The sequence below is a fragment of the Biomphalaria glabrata genome, chromosome 1, assembly GCF_947242115.1.
Source record: "Biomphalaria glabrata chromosome 1, xgBioGlab47.1, whole genome shotgun sequence".
Classification (NCBI taxonomy): domain Eukaryota; kingdom Metazoa; phylum Mollusca; class Gastropoda; family Planorbidae; genus Biomphalaria; species Biomphalaria glabrata.
Window position 1 is genome coordinate 14933928 of NC_074711.1, and position 22976 is coordinate 14956903.

General features: G+C 36.8%; 1 protein-coding gene across 3 annotated transcripts in view; it reads right to left on the minus strand.

Moving 5' to 3' along the window:
• LOC106060444 (excitatory amino acid transporter 1-like) overlaps positions 1-22976 on the minus strand; it is a 104029-nt gene that overhangs the window by 73962 nt on the left and 7091 nt on the right. For all 3 annotated transcript variants that reach the window (XR_008776977.1, XM_056024077.1, XM_056024085.1), the window contains exon 2: positions 7314-7356. Coding sequence is in view for 2 of the 3 variants with exons in the window: in XM_056024077.1 (XP_055880052.1) it covers positions 7314-7356 (43 nt within the window). In the remaining variant the exon portion in view is untranslated. The remainder of the gene's footprint in view (positions 1-7313; positions 7357-22976) is intronic.

Here is a 22976-nt window from a genome sequence, read left to right on the forward strand (position 1 = left end):
TTTCATTATTTGCTATCATTATTTGCTATCATTATTTGCTTTCATTATTTGCTATCATTATTTGCTATCATTATTTGCTTTCATTATTTGCTATCATTATTTGCTATCATTATTTTCTATCATTATTTGCTATCATTATTTGCTATCATTATTTGCTATCATTATTTGCTATCATAAATTCACATGAAAACTAATATGTAATCATAATTTCGTTCCATTTTTTTCCAATGTACAAAATGTTCAAACGACAAAGGGAACTAACTATGTTATTTCTTTTCTCTGTAATTTAAATATTAATTTCTAATTTTTAAGATTTAAAAAAAAAAGTTTTTCGCCTAAGTAAACAAATAGAGAAGATAAAAGGAATTCAAATTAATACCAATTTCATTAAAATGTCTCTCATTTATTATCCCCAGTAGCACTGTTGAACAAGACCGTTATCACAATTCATATTTGAAAAAAAACACAATAATAGTTTTTGTAAGAACCTAGAAAGAAAAAAAACATTTTACATAAATTAACATCTAAACTTTAAAATATAAAACATTTTTTAAAAAAATAGAACAGGAAAAAAAAACTCTTCATGTTCTGAGAAAACTGTTGAAGTTCAATAAAAATTCTCCTCCGCTTAATGTGCTCTAAAACACCCTGGAACTGCGTTAATGCTGGCCCGCGTTAATAGTTAATCAATAGTTTTATTTCAATTGCTTCCTTCTTAATTTTCTTGCAAGTTACAGCTTCTGGCCAATCATCAAGCTATTATGCCAGATCAGTGAGTCTCGTGTTATTGTGAAGGCGCCCTCGAGGATATTGAGAAGCAATACAAAATGATGATAATCTGAAAAATTCTAGTTATTTACCATTTAGTGCAATCCTTTCTTGAAGCAAGTTTTTTTTCCTTATTAAATGTCGTATCAAGTATAGCAATGGTGTTATCCTCATTACTAGATACTACACTGGAGTGCCACAGAGTCAATTAAAAATAAACAAATTGATTTCCTCCGAGTATCTAGTTTTCAAACACATTTATTTTTATAAAAATATTTTAAAAACATTTATTGTTTATGAGATGAAAATAATCTTCATATTTAAGGGTATCTTATTTCCAGCTTTACCTTTTAATTTGACAGTACTCTGAACGTTCTTTAAATCAAAGCGTTGACTAGGGTTAGAAATATTTGTCTAAATAAGTTCTTATCGAACACAAAAACTAACTTATTTTCCTAGAAGCAATTAACATTTTGGGTCTCATTTCTACTCTTTTAAAATCCAGGGATAGTAACTCTGCAGTTGCACCTAGTGAAGGCATGTCTCCAGACCTATCAAGAGCCAATAGCTTCCCATACCAGATCTGTGGAATCAAAACTCGACAAGTCTGAGACAGTCGAATCGTCAGTTTTCCTCAGCAATACATAGAGAGTGAAAGTTTGGCCTGAATCGCTAAATCATAGATGTATCAAATCACTTCAGCGTTGATTTGTTTTTTTATTATCATTGAGCTGAGCCTGTCAAACTCTTAAAAGTAATGAAGTGTCGTCATCATTTAAAAAAATATATAAAGTTTTTGTCATAAAGTTTTTCGGGGGCATCAATTTCGAATCTTCTCATGGGCCCTTGCTTTATCAAGAGTCTGTCGAATCGAACAAAATAGACAATTGAACTAAATATATTTCATTAATCCATTGAGACATCTATTAAATCGAGATGGTCGTCATTATTTCAAGATCGCACGTCTCTCTTGAATCGTGTTATTGTTGTTGTTGTTGTTGTTGTTGTTGTTGTTGTTGTTTATGTTGTTGTTGATGATGATGATGATGTTGTTGTTGTTGTTGTTTATGTTGTTGTTGATGATGATGATGATGATGTTTTTGTTGTTGTTGTTTATGTTGTTGTTGATGATGATGATGATGATGTTGTTGTTGTTGTTTATGTTGTTGATGATGATGATGTTGTTGTTGTTGTTGTTGTTGTTTATTGATGTTGTTGTTGATGTTGTTGTTGTTGTTGTTGGTGTGGTTTGTTGATGTTGTGATGATGTTGTTGTTGTTGGTGGTGTGGTTTGTTGATGTTGTTGTTGTTGTTTATTGATGTTGTTGTTGATGTTGTTGTTGTTGTTGTTTATTGATGTTGTTGTTGATGTTGTTGTTGTTGGTGTGGTTTGTTGATGTTGTGATGATGTTGTTGTTGGTGGTGGTGTGGTTTGTTGATGTTTTTGTTGTTGTTGTTGTTTATTGATGTTGTTGTTGTTGTTGTTGTTGTTGTTGCTGTTGTTGTTTATTGATGTTGTTGTTGATGTTGTTGTTGTTGTTGTTGGTGTGGTTTGTTGATGTTGTGATGATGTTGTTGTTGTTGGTGGTGTGGTTTGTTGATGTTGTTGTTGTTGTTTATTGATGTTGTTGTTGATGTTGTTGTTGTTGTTGTTTATTGATGTTGTTGTTGATGTTGTTGTTGTTGGTGTGGTTTGTTGATGTTGTGATGATGTTGTTGTTGGTGGTGGTGTGGTTTGTTGATGTTTTTGTTGTTGTTGTTGTTTATTGATGTTGTTGTTGTTGTTGTTGTTGTTGTTGTTGCTGTTGTTGTTTATTGATGTTGTTGTTGATGTTGTTGTTGTTGTTGTTGGTGTGGTTTGTTGATGTTGTGATGATGTTGTTGTTGTTGGTGGTGTGGTTTGTTGATGTTGTTGTTGTTGTTTATTGATGTTGTTGTTGATGTTGTTGTTGTTGTTGTTTATTGATGTTGTTGTTGATGTTGTTGTTGTTGGTGTGGTTTGTTGATGTTGTGATGATGTTGTTGTTGGTGGTGGTGTGGTTTGTTGATGTTTTTGTTGTTGTTGTTGTTTATTGATGTTGTTGTTGTTGTTGTTGTTGTTGTTGTTGTTGCTGTTGTTGTTTATTGATGTTGTTGTTGATGTTGTTGTTGTTGGTGTGGTTTGTTGATGTTGTGATGATGTTGTTGTTGTTGATGTTGTTGATGTTGTTGTTGTTGATGTTGTTGATGTTGTTGTTGGTGTGGTTTGTTGATGTTGTGATGATGTTGTTGATGTTGATGTTGTTGTTGTTGATGCTGTTGTTGATGTTGTTGTTGTTGTTTGTTGTTGATGTTGTTGTTGTTGATGATGTGATGTTGATGATGTTGATAATGTTGTTGATGTTTTTGATGATGATGTTGTTGTTGTTGATGATGTTGTTGATGCTGTTTGTTGATGTTGTTGTGAATGTTGTTGTTTGTTGTTGATGTTCTTGTTGTTGGTGATGATGTTGTTGTTGTTGATGTTGTTGCTGTAGTTGACATCATTTACATTAACAGTGTAGATTAGATTCTTATTATAAGGTGATCTTTGTGCGGAAGTCGTTTGAAAAGAAGGCCATTAATTACATTTTAGATATTAATTGAATGCTGCCACAAGACTTTCAATTTTCTTATTTTCAAAAGCTGGGTTTTGGGAGCTAGAAAATACTTCATAGTACGAGGATACATAGCTTGTATGTTACACAACACACACACACACACACACACACACATGCACTTTCACACACACTCGATACAACTATTGATTGAGAATATCAAAGGCGAATTTCGCCTATTTGCAATAAAAAAAAATCTGAATTAATTAAAAGAGATGGTCGTTTATTGAGTTAGAAAGGTCTCGGCTTTTATTGCCTGGTTTGTGGGGATGAAAGAACTCGTCGGGTCATTTTGACTCCGGAGATCAAACTGATGCTTAAGTCATGGTGGCTTTCAATAGTTTTTTTTTTTATTGAACAAAAAGTATTCTTCTTCAAATTGGCTCACATTGATATAGAAGATGTTCATAAACAGAGGTAAATCGATGAATAATAAAAACTCAAATAAAATTCATTTCAAAGTCTCTTCCAGTTTTCCTCTTTTCATTTTCTTGAGTTTTTTTTTTAAGTTTCATAATATCGCTACCACATTTCTCCTTATTGTCTTCGTTTCTTTACCCCTTTACTATACTTTAGCAAACCGGATGTCAAAAATAAAAAAAAAAAACAGATAACAGATTAATAGTATTACCTTTTTGTTTGAAAATCCCAGAGGTGTACTTAGCATTGTGCTAGTGGGGCTGCTGTAGGCAGTCATATTGTAAGGGACTTCAAATCTACCCCTCCCACTGGTATGTATTTACTTTTAAGCACTACTTCACGATATAGAGCTCCTCCTTCCTTATCGAAGATGCACACATTTTTCATTTCCTATGAACTCGAAGACGACTTTAAAGTCAAATCCTCGCTTTGTAAAGCCGGCCACATACCTGGCATGGATAGGTTTGGTCAGCTGCAGAGAGGCCTGCTTCCTCTCTCAGCTTTTTGTTGGTTCACGATATACATCAGTGTTTCTACAGAGACCAAGTAATTTATCTGACCTTAATTGAAATATTTGACGCTATGTGGGCATCAGGGTAAAAGTAAAAACAAGATTGATGACATGACCAACTTTTACTATACAAGTACCAGGTCGACTACATGTACATGTATTACAAATACATAGGTAATTTATTGTATAATAGAATTGTCACTTTTGAAGGCGAACTATATAGCAAAAAAAAAACAAGTCAATCATTTCGCGATTTATCATCCACAATGCACCTGACATCTCAAGGCTGGATCAAACTTCCACAATGCACCTGACATCTCATGGATGAATGAAATTCCCACAATACACTTGACGTCTCAAAGAAAGCTTGTTAAAATGTCCCACATACACCTAACATCTCAAGGCTGATTCAAACTTCTATTTTTCAGGAATGATAACTGGGCAAGTTCCAGAATTCTCACAGACATAAGCATTAAGGTTAAGATGCTAGTAAAGATGCTGCATAGGTCAAAGATACAATAATTCTGTGGTCATTAGGGGTTGATTCTTCGGTGTCGAAAATGTATTCCAAAAGTCAATTCTTAATCACAATTCACAATTCATTGGCTGCTCTCATCATTCCATTGAATTGTACAGATATTCGGGCTCCTCAAGTTGATCTGCCAGGAGAAAAATGTGAAGTTTCAGTATGGACACACACACACACACAAACTACGGTGAGAAATGTATACCACCTGAGACTGGATTATTCATGGAAATATGCACTCGATTTGAGCAACTTCATGATATGGCCGATAAAAATTTGAATCTTTGTCGCAACAATGAAATTCCTCAACGTAAGCATTTTAATTCACTACTTTCTCTCTTAAACACTGGGTCCCTGGTGCTGCTAGTCATGTATGTTTAATAGATGTATGAAATTCCTAACATTGAAATCATCATCTTTGGTCTTCTAAGCAACATTGACATAAAGCTATTTTGTCGAGACCGAACAATGTTTAACGTCTTTGGAAGCCTCTGCCTTTCCTATAGGGGAGATGATATAAAGATCGTCTGTATCTGTGGCCGACGGCTGACGAGGGTCTCGTGTGGACAGCACAACGACTAAAGGTCTATACGTTTCCCAACTAATATCAGGTACATATTAGATATGGGTGAAAAATGGCAAAATACAAAAAAAAAAAAACAGTATTCCCCCGGATTCGAAACCGAGACCTTCTGTAAGGAAGCCAAGCGCTTTACCACTCAGCCACCACGACCAGTACGTCCCAGTCTCAGTAGTATTCTGGAACCAATGAGACGTGTCCTTGTTCACCATGACCACACTTGTCAAGTAATAAGCAACATATAAAAATAACTATTCAAATGTATCAAATACAAGACAGATAAGATGACATAGCCATAGTTATAACTGTTAGCCCTTTAATGCGCTCGTGTCACAGAAATAGAAAATAGCATTCAATAGTGTTTGTCAATAAAATTGTGCTGCCATTTGCTAATCAAAACCCAAACTATAAAATTGTTGCACTAGGGACAAGTTGTGGTCTAGACAAACCAAATAAAATGACTGAACATTACAGAATGATAGAAATGGTTAAAGGTCAACAAGAGAATAATGTAAATTCTATGGAGAGGCAGCCTTGACATTGATTGGTGCATATAACAAGATAATAGCAAGCACAAGCTGTCATTGTCTTAGAAGTAAAGAAAGGTAAAGAAAGTCCAAGAGATATATGGAAGACAGGATGGTCAGAAACAGCTCGGAAAACAGAACAAAACTAAATGAGGGGTGGCTTCCTGGTCGTTTGGTAGACGCTTCGGACTATAGACACAATGGTCCAGAGTTTGAATCCAGTTTGCAGTCATCAAATGACGTCCTGCATATGGTATGGGCAAGGACTCAATGATTTGTATTTTAGAAGGTATGTGCAAAACAAACTCAGAAGTTTGGCAGTTTGTTATAAAAACACAAGTTCAGGTATTTTGTCCTGCCTAGGCAGCTTGTTATAAAGACACAAGTTCATGTAATTTGTCCTGTCTAGGACATGCTTGTTATAAAAACACAAGTTCAGGTATTTTGTCCTGCCTAGGATAAGCTTGTTATAAAAACACAAGTTCAGGTATTTTGTCCTGTCTAGGACAAGCTTGTTATAAAAACACAAGTTCAGGTATTTTGTCCTGTCTAGGACATGCTTGTTATAAAAACACAAGTTCAGGTATTTTGTCCTGCCTAGGACATGCTTGTTATAAAGATAAACACATTTGTATATTTTGTACTACATGGAAAGAGGCAACATAAGTATAAAAGGAGGGGGGGGGGGTAGGGGAGTACTAGACGGTGAATACCATTTGACTATAAATATTGAATTAATAGTATCGACTATTACTGAGTACACCATGAAATATTTAGTCGAACTAGCTTATGCACATTACAAACGCATTTATTTCCGAAAAAGAAATAACAACTAAATAACATGAATGGAGACAGTGCGTCAAATTAGAGTGGTTAACCCCTCCCCCCCCCCCTAAAAAATGTATCTAATCAGATTAACTCGACTTGTCAACATATTGTTTACTTTTTGGTTTCCTGCTTGCCGCTATCCCCCCCCCCCCGGGTCCTTCGTGTGTTTTCCACAAGAGTTTTAGAACTTTCCATTTGAAATGACTTCAGAAACTTGTAGAACAAACAAGAGACGAAGCCTTTGATCTCTTTTTATTTTATTTGCTAACATTCCAAAACAAAATCTTAAAACAATATCAAAAAAGTCCTAAAACAATCCCAAAACAATATTTAAACAATCTTAAAATAATCTTTTCACACTGGAAATATTGTTAGCGTTCCTGTCTTAGGCTAATTGTTTAAGTGACTTTCATTAGAAAACAACAACAACAACGACACTCAAGCCATTGCTATATTGGTAGGGACGTTGCAAGTGAACAACCCCTGGAGACACAAAAGCAATGAAAAAAAAACTTACCGCATTGAAACACGTGACAATCAAATTGTCTGGAAACACGTTTCTGTGGAAGAACAAACAAAATGTTCAGCTGTTCATTCGTGTTCAAAACTAATCAGAATGTCATGTTTCAAAATATTCCTGTATAAATTTCATCGTGCAAGTTACACATTATTATGTGTACAGTTCGAAGTGATATCTGAATCTACATAGAGCTTAAAACTCTAGTTTCATTGCAAACTAAATGTAATTGTCATATATGTGTTAATATTGCAGATGAAGAAGTATATGTTTATGATAATAATGATGATACACTTTCGATGTCATAAAAGGAAGTGACAACGACCTACATGATATTGAAATTAATTACGACTAATTCATAAACTAATTCATTACATTTTTGATTCATTTATGTGATGTCATCAGCGATTGTTTTTAAAGTTTCAACTTGACCCGAGACTGGAAAGTGGGAGAACTAACGTGTACAAGACTCCGCCCAGACAGACAGACAGACAGAGTGAGCTGATCTAAGCTTTGTAAAAACACTGAGCTTCATGTCTGTGTTAACAGTTTAGTTTCTTAGAGAACAAATTGTCTAACTTTACTTGCTACTATTAACTAACTTATAAGTCACACAAACATTTATAAACACAAGGAGTTTACTTGTTTTCAAAGACCACACGGTTCACTGAGTTTTCTTTTGTACATACAGTAATGCTTTAATAGTACTTATCAAACACGAAGAAAATGGTATCATTGGAATGTTACCGTGATCGCTTTCTAAATACATAATTAAAAAAAAGTTTTTCACTCAAGGCAGAAGTCTTCTCAAGGGGACTAATTCAACATATACCCCCATATCTTTAAAGTACGATTTCTTTCCCTTGTTCTATATCAAACAAAATTATAAATTATCAATAGTTTTGTCAGTACAAGAAATAGCTGTACAAAATTGTAACCTGATTCAAACTTGGGTGTTGAAGACATAACGTGTACACAACTTTTGGCCAGACGGATACAGAGTAAGCTGTTATAAGCTTTGTAAAAATCAGTTCTTCCTTTTTGAGGTCTCGACTCTAGAAACAGACATGGAACTGTACATTCCGTGATTCGGAAACATAAAACCAGAATGAATAATTGAATAGCTAGTGGTTTGAACCAAAGGATTGATGTCAGGGACTCGGTTCTATGAAATATTTAACCAGACTACTTGCTCAATGTCTCTAACCTAGTACGTTTGTCTGCCTGGTCGTGCGGTATGCGCGCTGGACTGTCCTTCAGTCGTATCGATGGTCCCTCTTTCATACCCTGCCCACTGCCATCCCCGTCGTTCTGCGGGAGTTGTGGACTAGGAAGTAGATTATCTTCAACTCTGAAGGACCATCCAAAACACGTCAAGCATTTGACAAACATGTGTATTATTTACTGTGTTCCTGTCAAACTCAAGACTCAAAATTAGAAGCTTTTAATAAAAATATTACTAACTTTATTATTCAGCAATTCGCCATTACACTACAGCCTCAAAAGAGAAAAATATTAGAGGCTTTAGAAGAAAAATTTGAGAGGTTTTTACCCCCCCCCCCCCCAAAAAAAAAATAATATGAGAGACTTTAACATACGAATGTAAGAAGCCTTAACATAAAAATACTATAAACTGAAACAAAAATAATTGTCAGGGTTTTAGGGAAAAAAAACGTCTTTCAAAATAAAAATATTAGTTTCAAACCATAAGGCATTAGAGGCTTAACATACAAAACTTGATAAACACATTCTGGCTTTGTTTCGCTCCTATTTGGCAGACCATGTAATCTCGACTCTTCAATGGCATCCTTTTTTTTTCCCCTTATTCTACACAATGGTTTCTATCAGGTCAGGATTTAAAAGTGCTTTCAAACTTCCGGCTGGTTAAATGGTAACCATGGGCGTAGCCAGGGGGGGGTTCTTGGGGTTCAAACCCCCCCCCCCCCGAAATGAAATCCCCCCCCCGGAATTAAGTGACTGATTTTTGCTTTCATTTTATTTATTTTAGGTGGTTTTTGCAATTAAATCCCCCTCTTCTATAAAACAAAACAAAAAAAATGCAAACAACAATCCCCAAATTCCAACAGCACAGTTGAGGAAGATTTTGATTTTAAAACCCCATCCAAAATTTACGATAACCCCATCTTCAATATAAAAAAAGCAAATTACACACTCAAAATTCTATGAGCGTAACCAAAGGGGTTTTGAGTTTAACCCCCCTCCCCCTTCCAGTTGGGGTTTGAAGCTAAAAAATACCTCTTCAATATAAAAAAAAAAGCAAATTACACACTATAAAATCTATGAGCGTAGCCAAAGGGGTTTTGAGTTTAAATCCCCCTCCTCCAGATGGCTTTTTCTTTAAAGTTTAAAACCCCTCCAGATGGTTTTGAGTTTAAAATTCCCCTACAGAGCGTTTAGAGTTGAAAACCTCTCTCTTCAATATTATTTTAAAGCAAACTACAGTCACCAAATTCTATGATCGTAGCTAAATGGGGTTTTGAATTAAAAACAAAACAAAAAAAAACTCCAGAGATTTCTCAACAAATGATTTGACGAAAAAACTTTCCCTTGTCGATATAAAATCTAAAGCGAAATACAGGCATGTAATTCCAAGAGCGTAGTCAAGAAAGGTTACAAATTTCTACCAGTGGCTTGGGCTCCATTAATTAAGTGTGAATAGTCTTCTGCCGAAATTTAAAATCATTAAATGTGTCTCAACAAAGATGGCTAAGACAGATTTTAGGAGTCAGGCATAGAGATCGGGTCTAAATCAAAGAAATCATATGCCGAACTGGGAGTCGAATCCTTAGTAAGGTTGTGACAGAGCGTCGCATGAGGTTTTGCGGGACATGTTTTCCGACAAAATGAATTACGCAAAATAAGAGTTGCGGAAACAGCTTGCCGGAAAATGCGCCGAACGGCTCGAGAGGGACTAAGTCAGTAAGAATAACACATTAGGTTTTTGAAATAAAACTTTTTAATAGCAAGATAATGCACTGTAGATACCTCAGAATATGCATTTTGTTGGCTTTCAATACCAGAAATAGTGCTCGGCGGCGGGGCTTCGCCCCGCGCTAGGGGAGCGCTGCGAACTCCCCCAGACCCCCTTGCTAGCAAGGGCGGGGAGTCTACAATAAACAATAAACGTCTTCCGAAAGGGTCAGAATGTAATAAAGATTAATTATGTACACACACACATATATATATATACTTTTTTTTTTCGCGGGGGGGGGGGGACAGGTCGGTCCCCCCCCCCAAACCCTCCCCCCCGAAAAAAAATCCTGGCTACGCCCATGATGGTAACAGTTCCGATTAAAAGTGATTTATTTTTTAAAAAAGGAGGAACACAACTTTTTCTTTCGGTTTTTTATTTTTTTTATAATTTTTTACAAGAATAAGGAAAAGGATTTGTTGATTTATGCACTCCAGTTAGAATAATAAAAAAAAACTATTTTAAGAACTTTCTTTTTACAAAGCTTCTATCAACTCACTCTGTCGGTCTGGTACAATTTTTGCACACGTTATATCTCCCACACCCTTTCCTGGATCAATTTGAAACTTTACACTATTATTTGTAATAGCTAACAAAATTTGCAACAATCAAAAAATGTACTAATTATTTACATAATTAATTTTTTTTATCGAACAAGGTAAGTAACTGCTGCTGTATAAAGTCCCTTATTACGTTTTAGACAAGTTTTTTTTTTCTAATTCTCATTCTCGGATCAAGTTCAAATTTCGAATAACTATTTATTATCAATGTCGATACAAGAGTCTATTTTATTCAAATAGCAATAAGGTAAAAAATTAGTGGTAATTAAAAATTGTATCTGAAAAGGATGCTTAATCCTGACGTATTGAGATCTATGCAAACGATTTTGCGGGTCTTCCCTTAAGATAATTTTTTTATATAAATTTCTTTTTTAATATTGCTTGTTGACTAATAAATGTAGACTAGATCCAATTGTTCTTTTTTTTTAATATATAAGCTAGCGTTTCTAAAATCCTGTGCACATGTATAGGTAAGTATTCCATTTCATGAATGTCAGCGTCCTGAGTATCGAATATAGAAACATATACATGAACATAAAGTCAATGTTTGTATCTAGTTCATGAAATGACCGAATCCTACAAACGATGATTTCTACTGGAGACGCCCTTGTATAGAAGCTGGCTGCCCAGCCCCCTCCTTACCATCTAGCTTGTAGGATTGGTACAGAAAATACTATCCCGGTATTACTCTGGCACTATAACGATAAAAGAAAAATAATTTCAGTGCCTTAAGTTTATGTAATAGAAAGAAAAAAATGGTGTTTGTGTGATTTGTACGAGAATACATCTAGAAGACATGTTTAGAAACCTGAATTGAATACAAGGCCGCTCTAAAAAGAAAATAGCAACTACAGTATCTCAGTATTTATATACCAAAACAAAACCTAATAAAATACTCAGAAAGATACAAAGATAAAGGCACATTCCTTGTTCCGTATGCTAGGACAACTTTGTACAAATACTCCTTCTTCCCTAGCGCTATTAGAGCATGGAATGGGTTGCCTGAGCAAGCCAGGGCAATTAATGACTTGGCAGAATTTAAGTCATTGGTTAACATGCATGACTAGATGCATGACGCGTAGGACGTAATCATCTTCTTTTTTTGAAGATAAGACTCAATGTATCCAAATATGAGACTTTATCCCCTGGTTCTGCATTTAGATGTCAGGCCCGCCGCCGGAAGTATTTGTACCCAGACAGCTGGGTATGTGTTAGCACCTCTGCTTCTCCCCTTCCCCTAGTACAAAAACAAAATATAAGATGCTTTAAAAGACGTGATACTGTTTTTGTTTGGTTTTATTATTATTTTGTTTAATGTCAGTGCATAGTGTTATCGTATGAAACTTTCAGTTTAACATTTGGAACTATTTCTTGAAACAAATTCAATGAAAAGCTAACCCGATTAGAATTATACAGTTTTTCCCTTTTTGTTTTATATCCTTTTAAGATTCCAATACGGAGATATTGAGAACATTTGTATTATTTCCAATTAGTATGATGTATGATTGAATGTAAGAGCGTCTATTAAAGTATTTGCATGTTTCACTGTAGTAGTGTCATTTTAAACACTTATGAATTACAGTGCCTCATCTCTGTAAAAACAAACTGTGTCTATAAATCTCAATATGTATACTTCTTACTTTCCAGTTTTCTAATGGTTGTCTTACATGTGCATATTATGGTATTATAAAAATGCTAGTCCCCATTATAAACAATAAATTGTATCAAGAGAAAAATAGATCGTAATTTAACAAAATATTTTATTCATTTATACTTATATCAATTTCAACAGATACTTTATAAGTTGATAATACAATATGACATTGAAAAAGGAGTACACCTGTCAGTCATTAGGAGATAGCAATGCAGAACATTCTGGAGGTTGGTAAGTCTGCGGCATTAAAACTATTCTGATAATTTTTTTTTAAATTATGATGCCCTTTTTAAAGAACATACTTATGTGAATAAAAATACTATTTCAAAGAAAAATACTTTACTTTCGTATCTCACTCGACGACATTACTGACAAGACAAGGTCACTGGAAGCTGATATCGTAGATTGGCCAGTTCATGTATTATGTACACTAGGAATAGATTATTTGATGATGTTACTTTTAATTACGCTGTCGGGCTTTTCTGTCGGAACGGACACGCATGAGTGATTTTAGTTGTTTTTTTTTCTTCTTCCAACCAGATCGAGATCGATAAGCGCTGTAGCAGTCTCGATAGGATTGCTGTCGACTTTTCTTGGCCCATCTTTTGCTGCGTGAGCATTGGCTGGCTGATTTCATGCTCGCATCCTGAAACTTATTTATAAATAAACTAATTTATGTCATTTCTATATCAGCGACAATCAAAGTTTTCTCGCACTCTGGCCTAGCACAAACGGACATACTTCACTTAACCCCTTCATCTCAACTCCCCAATGGCTTCCGACCTGTCTGGGCATTTCTTCAACCTCTTTGATCTTTTGCTTTCAAGTGTGCTCAGCAGAGTGGCTCATACTATAACAGCTAAGAGGACGCATACATTTGTATACTAAAAACATACCAATGATAGATTCTGTACACACATCATTGTCGGTGCGTAGGTTATGGCATTCTAGCACCAATGTTTATTAAGTGCACAATTTTTGAACGCACTTTCTTGGTTGCCTTGTTTGTAAGTTTATGGACTGGTTTTGTTATTATGCTGGTGTAACGTCGTGTGTTTGAGATTCTTCTGTGTTCCCCTGTTCAGGGTGAGTATTTAAGGCATTACTGCATTTCGCAGTTGTTTCGCTGCTTTAGCGTTTTGGGACTAGAACTTTCAATTTGTCTTTCTTATGTCTTTACTGGGAGTTATAAATGGGATTATCAAGATTACATTGGAGTTTGTTATCGGCAGTTGGCCAGTGTTGAACGTATTATTGTGTTGCGTTGTATGATAGCAAGGTGCAGAATTATTGTTTAATTCCTATAACCACAATATTAGAATATTTTAGACTCAATGTCATTACTTCATCAGTTGTCATTATTACTTATATTCATGTCATTAAACAATTACATTGTTAACAGTGAGTCAATTATTTATTGTAAGCACGAAGGTGTCTGTTGAATGTCAGGGTCCCGGGCAAACGAGCCTAGGCTTTAACACAACCCTGACAATCATTCATTCCGAATGTTCATTGACCTCACGTTGTAGATTTACAATTTTGAAAACCTATAGGTCTATATGTACATAAGAAGTCCCTGAACCATTCAATCGCAGGGGATTTCTCACTTGCTGGAAACAAAATGGAGCGTTTGTGTGGCTCAACCATAGCAAAGCCGGGTTTTTAGATAGTATCTAATATAATCGTTTGTAAAATGTTTTGTTTGTTTTACATATTTCGGATGTTCCTTCAGAGTTGAAGATAGTTTACTTCCTAGTCCAAACCTCCCGCAGGACGACGGGGGATGGGAGCGGGCAGGGTTTGAACCCGGGACCATCGATAAATCCAAATGACAGTCCAGCGCGCAAACCGCACGACCAGGCAGCCATCCAATCATGAGGAATCGGGGGAGAATGTCATATTCATAAATGCCATAAATGTATAACTTTTATATAGCGTTACTTTCATGCTTATAGCATGCTCAGAGTGCTTTGGTCCAATCTCATTTGTGGACCAGTGGGGGGGAGGGGGTATCTGGGAGAAGGTTTTCCGTGCCGCCTTTAGGCGCTCAGTAAACACAACTCTGCTCGCGTTGGGTGTCGAAATTCGAGCCCCCTTCATAGATAGCCAAGCAAAGCCAATTTCAAGCGTACTTACCCTCTCGACCACGCTTCCCACTATCGTATGAAACTTTCAGTTTAACTTATAGAACCATTTTTTTTAAACATATTCAATGAAAAGCAAACCAAAAGCAAAAGCAATTATGAAAACACTATGGTCTAAACTCCGGCAGTTTCACTAACAGCCAATGATGAAGCAAATAAAGAAGTGTCAACTATAGCTATCTTGTTTTGAAAAACTTGTTGTTTTCCTTTTTTTTTTGGGGGGGGGATGTGGATGAGGTGGGGGCTGTGGGAGGAGTTCAGTTTTATCCATTGTATATATTTATACAAAGAAACTGGCGACGTGGGGGCTGAATGGTAAAGAGCTTGACTACCCAACTGATTTGGTCTCGTGTTCCATCGTGGTTGAAACGGATATTTTCAACTTCGGGATTTTTTAGAACGCCCCTGAGTCCACCCAACTCTTATAGATTCATGAGATAGCTTGTAGAAAGTAAAGGCCACTTGACACTCTCGTTAACAGTCGTCTATAGAGACAGATTGACCTTTACATCATCTGCCTTAAAGATCAAAAGGTCTGAAAGGGGAATCCACACTTTAATACAAAGAAGCAGTCCATGTGGGAATACATAACCGTAGGAGACTAACATCATATCAAGACATTTATTGATGACAGTAGATTTTTTTGTTCATGATTGTAATCTTAAATGAAATGGGGAAAATCATAAAACGATATTTGAGACTTTAGAATCCTTAAAGTCCATTAAATTTATACCATGAAGTAATTACATCATAAAGAAGAGAGAAAGAAGATGAGAATAGAGAGACAGAGAGAAACAAGGAGATAGAGAGACAGAGACAAGCAAGGAGATAGAGAGAAAGAGATTAGCTCATCATCTCCTGGTGATAAAAAAGACAATAAGCCGAGACGAAATAATTAAAAAACTCCCCAGGAAAACATCCGGACTTTTTAAGGACGAAAATTGCTTTTAGGAAAAAACATTCTAGGAAAAATATATTATAATAGGTAAGAAAAACATATTCATTTAATAATTCTTTTTGTGTAAAAAAGATATGATAGACCCCAGATAAAGGCGAGGCTTTTTTTTTTCTACTAGTATACTGAAGATAATCATATTAAAAGCTTAGATCTACAAGTCAGGAGCATCTGCGTACAGCGCACTTCACTAGGGAACGTAGAATAGATGTACTGGCCAGTTTGTGCTTTCTAAAATATAAGAGTTCAATTCAAAGTCGTCTTAAAAAAACAGATTTTTTTTTTACTGTTTTATTTATTACATTCTTTTATTATGTGGCAAGCGTGGTCGAGAGGCTACGTGCGTTTGAATTTGACTTGTATTGGCTACCTAGAAGGGGCTCGAGGTTCGACACCCGGCTCGGGCAGAGTTGCGTTTAGGAAACCCCCTCCACCGCACTGGTCCACAAATGAGATTTGACCAGAGCGCTCTGACCATGCTATAAGCATGAAAGTAGCACTATATAAAAGCTATAATAATATTTATTTCAAGGTCTTATTTTTCACCCGTTGCAGTGTACTTTCTTCGTTTAACGTGTTCAGTTTTTCACTGTTTCATTGTAATTACTGTTTTATTGTTTCACTGTGGTATCATTACCACTGTTTCATTGTTTTCTTTATAGTTATAGTAGTAGTGCTGAGATGGACAAATGGAATTTCCATTTGCATGGACCAATAAAATGATCTTAACTTATCCTATCTTGGCTTACCTTATCTTATCTTATCGATTGTTTTAATACTGTTCTGACACCACTGTTGGACTTTTAATACAAGACTGTATATATATATATATAAATATATATATTTATATGGATAAAGTTTGATAGAAAACTCTGAATTGAAAAGACAATCTTTTATTAACATATAACAATTGTGAGCGAGGCATATTTCTTGAAACTATTCAAAGACCTAAGGATGAGGTGAAATCAAAGAAAAAGATGGGAAACGAAAAGTTCCATGAATTCTAGCAGTAAAACCCAATGACCACACGTGCAAAGTGTACTATCACCACATCTTCTGGTTGTTATTGTCACTTGGTCTAGTCACGTTGGCAGATTGTCATCTGTTTAAGAGGCATTCCGGATATAACAAGGCCATGTGACAGTTGTGACAACTCGTGCCGTTCATGTGTCACACGTAAGAGGCTTTCCCCAGGGCTAAGGAGACGAGAGGATCACATGATTTGTACTCTGATTTTCATTGGTTGACGCATTGATGTAATGTGCGACGCTACTACTGGGCATGAGAAATAGTACTGTTCATAAAGAATGATGTCATAAGTGGTATAGACTGCTCCTACAGGTCGAAGGACCTTCGTGGTTGGTGGGGGGTAAGATCTTCCTTCAGGTTCATCTTGACCTTCAAGTCAGCTGTTCTTTTTCTTTTATGTAGGTTAATAGGTCTATTGTTCCTCAAGGTCAACAGTTCCTTCAGGGGCGTAGCTAGGGACTAGAAGGCCCGGGAGGGCTTGATCTCTTAGTCGGCCCCTGCATTTTGACATTCAACATCATGTACTTAATGAATGTATAGCTTAAATAATATATAACGCAGGTTACTCCATGAAAGTAACCACGCCGGAAAGATGTAAATCTGTGTGGGATACATGTAACAGGGCCACTAGCTTATATAACACCATGAATTGCAAGATTACATTGCAAGTGGGGGCCCGTGGGACTTTCGAATTTGGACCCACCTCCCACCAACCCCTGCTATGCCACTGAGTTCCTTTATGTCATTGTTTCATCTGATACACAGGTTCAGCGAGCTAACTCATCTGCCAGATATTCAATTTTCTACATTCGAATTTAGATGCGAACATCGTGAAGTAAATCCACAAAATATATTTCTTTATTGACTGATTCATTCCTACATTCACTCACTCATCAACTCACTCTATTATTTATTCATACATACCATTCATTTACTCATTCATTTAATCATTCATTTACTCATTCTCATTCACCACACATTTTCATTCAGTCATTCATTCATTCAATCACTCATTCTTTCAGAGTGGTCCACGTACTTTTTACTTTTTAATTGATTACTACACTACGTCTCCCTTGTATCTCACGATAACGGACAGGGGCGGACTGGGTATCAAAATCGGCCCGGGCATTACCATATAAACCGGCCCACAAATGGCATGTCATATATTTTCGGTTGGGGGGGGGATTTTTATCCCACTCCGCAATTTATATACATATATATATGTGTCTGTGTGTGTATATGTAATTAACCTTCATTATATTCGGATCTTTCATTCTTTCAAACGTTTTTTTTTTCTAGCCTAGAATACTCTCTTCCTATAATTAGTGGAAAGACAGTACACACCGCCAAAGGGCAGCTAGGAAGTCCGGGGGAGCGCTATGAGCTCCTCCTAGTGGGGTCCGGGGCTTCCCCCGGAACAAAGAATTATTTCCGTTATTTTAAGCTTTAAAAATGCATATTTTGAGGTATCTACAGTGCAATTAGCCTGCTACTCTTTCGCTAAAAAAATTCAAAAACCTAATCTGCTATTCAATGGAGTCCAGCGACTGGTAGAAAATGGTAAAATGCTTTAGTTTTTGTACTGGAGGGGGAAGGGAAACCACAAAACCCCTTTTGGCTACGCTCATGAAATTTGGTGACTGTAGTTTGCTTAAGTTGGCTGCACTGGGCAGTAAGTAAAATTTCCTTTTCAGACAATGAGGTCTGAGGCAAGTGATGGTTTGAAGACCCTCCCCTCCCGGCTACGCCCATCTGTTATATTATAGGTGTAAGCCTAATTCTCTACAAAATATATAAAGTTTGATAATGCATCGAAAACTGGATGTATGCATTCGTAGGATTACATAGTGTATTCTATTTATAAAAACTATAAACAATACAAAAGCAGCCTAATGAGTTTGAAGCTTTTTGGTATTACTTACAGATTACAGACGTTTCTTCAAAAAAAAAAATTGTTACGTCTTACGCATTTCATGTGTCAATCTAGTCATGTATGTTGATCTGTGACTTAAAATATACTGAATCATTGGTTTTCCTGGCTGACTCAGGCAACCCATTCCATTAAAAGACAAGAGAAAGTAGAACGGTTAGAGAGGCACTTACTTAATGTGAAAAGCTCTTGCTTCCTCCTAGTACATTCTCAAAAACGCCATTTGTATACGAATATACCATGACCCATTATTGAAAATATAAAACTCCTTTCATTAAATATCGGATGTGACAGCGCTATATAAATCCTATACTCTTAAGCGAGCAATTCTTGTATGTATGTATGTATGTATATATATTTATATATATATAAATTTTATTTCGAAAACGGCTCTAACGATTTTCTTTAAAAGTTCACGGTATGTGCATAATAGTGAGAAAAAAATTCTCAACTCATTGGCCACATCGGGAAAACTCGAGGTCGACCGTTATATCGGTTTGAAAATGCCTCATTATCGAAAAATTAATTTTGGCTAGAATGTTTTATGAATGAAAATTTTCCGTGACGTGAACGGGAAAAACGCTGCCTACGTCACTAGGCTTACCGCAGTACACTAAAATATTTCTTTGCAAACAAGAACGAGTTCTCAAGGATCAATAGACGTAATTAAACATTTGCACACCATCTTACTGTAGATTGATTTATTATAGAACTATGAAAGAAAAGTAATGAAATTAAATGTACCAATGTACGATTAGTTATTGTGTTTTGAAGGCTTTATAAATTGATAACACTTGAATTGCCTAGAGCGGTGTAGATAGATACCTTGTACTTTGTTGTTTATTTTGCTGGTGACCTTCAGCTGTTCTATTTCAGTTAAAGCAAGTTGGCGCCTAAGCTTGTCTTTTAAGCGTTTCGGTATTACGTCGTCCACTTTTTTAGCTCACCAAAAAAAGACTGCCTTTGGCATGCGTTCGTCTGAGATTCGTCTTCCATACAGGATACCGCTCTGTCCAGCGTAACTGACGGACTTAAAGAATTACCTCTATTCAAAGCCCCGGATACACATTTGAGACCAAAGAAAATCTGCTGCCGAGAACAGAGGCAGACGCGAAAAGAAAATCTTAATCGACCACTGTTTGACAATGGTTATGCTTGCCCTGGATGTGGCAAAATTTGTAGGTCACAGCAGGGGCTGCGTAGCCACGGGAAATACTGCAATCCTCATTAATCTTAGGAATCGAAGACAAGCCTTATTATTATTTTTTTTGCTGTTGAATTATTACCATAAGTTCGTGCTTTGTGTCTACTGTCCCGTACCAAAACAAAGGAAATGGTCATAACACAGCTTCTCTACGCCTTACGTGCTCACACTGAACATGATATCTAGCCAGCGGCCAACGAGTTTGCGTACGCTGCAGCCTCTTTTTATTTAACTATACACCTCGGTAAAAAGCTTGGGGTTAGGGCTTGGAGTTGGAAGGCCCAGTTGAGATCTGAATGGAGGGATGTGTATAAGCAGGCCATATCCCTCCACGGGCTGTAGCACCACTGGGATGGATGGATGGTATGAACTTCTTATAGTCCAACCGTCAGGCTGGGCAGGGCACGTATCCCGTATGGGTAACGAGCATATTGTTTGGCGTAACAGAGGTGTCCCATGGAAACGTTTCTTTAGAAAACTAATGCAATGATTTAAGTCTATTAAGAAAAAATGCGCCATTTTACTTTGTCACAAAGTGCCTGTTTTACCCTATAACGTAGAGATTTGCGTCACTTGATGTTTCGTACTAAAGACATAATGAATGTATACTAATTCCATAATGAAATGTTTGAACGCAACCATCTAAGAAGTTACACTGCAAAGACTTTCTTCTAAGCCAGTAATAGTAGACCTACAATAGTTTTACACAAAAAATGGATTGTAAAACTATAAGACGGATGTGAGCTGTGGTTTGTCTAGACTATAGAAGGACATAAGAGACTTTATATTTAATCGCCATGTATAATTACATTTAGAACTAACAGAACACTAAATGTAACTCTTCAGATTAGTAGTATTTATATGATCGTTCATTTTCGTAATTACAAAAATATTCCCAAAATGACTTAGGAAATTATTTAACCGAGCTAGGATCGGTCATCCAGGTACTTATTGTAATTATTGTAATAATTTTCATCATTAATGACTTCATACTAAGTTGCTCGACCGACTAACCCACTCTTTAGTGGACGAGGTCTTATCTGAAAGCCAATGTGGTTTCAGAGCCGGTAGAGGTACATCTGACATGATATTTGTTCTGCGACAATTACAAGAAAAATGCAAAGAGCAGAACTTAAACCTATACGCTGCCTTTGTGGACCTCACCAAGGCTTTCGACACAGTCAGTCGCGATGGTTTGTGGAGGATTTAAGCTAGGTTGGGATGCCCACCTACGTTCCTTTCCATTCTCAAGCAGCTTCACGTGGGTCAAAGAGGCCTGATCAGACACAATGGTGCCCTTTCTTATCACTTCCCAATAGAAAATGGTGTGAAGCAGGGCTGTGTACTTGTTCCTATTCTATTCGCTATCTTCTTTGGCGTAATGCTGGGTCAAATGAGGCAGCGATTGCACGAAGGCATCTATATCCGGTTTCGTTCTGACGGCAATATGTTCAATCTTCGACGTCTACTATCCCATACAAAAACAAAGGAGATGGTTATAACGGAGCTACTCCATGCCCCTTAATGTGGTAGACCACTTCACATATCTATGTAGTATAGTGTCAAATGACGCCTCACTTTCAAGGGAAGTTGATAACCATCTGGCCAGGGCTAGTAGCGCTTTTGGACGCGTTCAGGCGAGAGTTTGGCGGAACAGATCGCTCCGCATGCCTACAAAAACCAGGTGGTGGTTCTCTCAACCCTTCTGTATGGCTCTGAGACATGGACACTATACAGGAAACATCTAAGACTTCTTGAGCGCTTCTACCAAAGATGCTAGCGCTCTATCATGGACATACGGTGGCAAGACCGCACTACAAATAGCGATGTCCTCTGCGAACGCCGGTATGGACAGTATAGAGGGACTTCTTTTGGTCCGACAGTTACGCTGGGTAGGCCGAAGGCAGTCTTTTTTGGTGAGTTAAAAGGTGGTCGATGTAACAGAGGCGTCCCACTGAAACGATTCAAAGACCAGCTTAGGCGTCAACTTTCCTTGGCTGGCGTAGAAGAGAGCACCTGGTTGAATGCGGCCTCAGAACGAGACAGCTGGAGGTCACTCACGAAGGCCGCGGGATACACATTTGAGCGCAGAAGAAAATCTGCTGCCGAGGACAAACGTAGATGGCGAAAGTATAATCTAAATCGACCACCTGCGGACAATGGTTATGTTTGCCCTGGATGTGTCAAAATATGTTGGTCTGAGCTGGGGCTGCGCAGTTAAGGGAAATACTGCATTCCTCACTAATCTTCGGACTCGAAGACTAGCCGTATTATTTTTACTAAGCATAAATTTGCCATTAATTATAATTGTATAAAAATTGATTTAGATATAGATTTATTTTTTTTATTAAATATTTTAATTAAGTGTAGTATTTTTAGATCTATGTTATTAAAAATAAACAAAAAGAAACTTACTTTTTCTTATCAAATCGCAGAAAGAATAGCTTTATACCCCTATTGAGATGTGAATAAGTAGGGTGGATTGCAATTTCGCGGCTGTGTGTATGTGTTAAAGTTAATTTCTAATTTTCGCGTTTTTTTTTTTTTTTTTGCTGTTTTATAGCAATGTTTTCTAACGTAACCTCTCTCATCCCTCTTTTTGGTTAAATTTCATTGGAACCATTAAAAGACGGGGGAGGGAAGGAGCAAAATAAAATGGGATTGCCATCAAAGGTCCATGCCGACCAGCAAAATGATGAGGCCAAACACAGCCTCGAAGACATCAAAGCAGTCCATGCCGCTCGTGCATTACGGAAAGTACGGTCTAACGTTTTGCAAATGATAACACATACAGTGTATAGTGTATTTTTTTTTTTGATGATATTCTTGATGAATTTCAAACAAAATTAATTGTAATAAGAATTTAAAAAAAACAACAAGAAAACGTGTTCGGCCTTGTGTCTTGCTGCTGTCCCTTTTTTTTTTAAGTTGTCTGCGTTAATTTTTTTTTCTTTGGTCGCGACCAGACCGGCCCATTTGGTACCGGCCCACCGGGCATTTGCCCGTTTGCCTATATAGCCAGTCCGCCCCTGATAACGGACCTAAAGTTTCTCTGTTGTCAGCATACACTTCGAGCGGTATCTCCTTTTTATTTTACTATCTAGAACAGACCTAAAGCTTCTCTGTTGTCATCATACACTTCGAGCGGTATCTCCTTTTTATTTTACTATCTAGAACAGACCTAAAGCTCCTCTG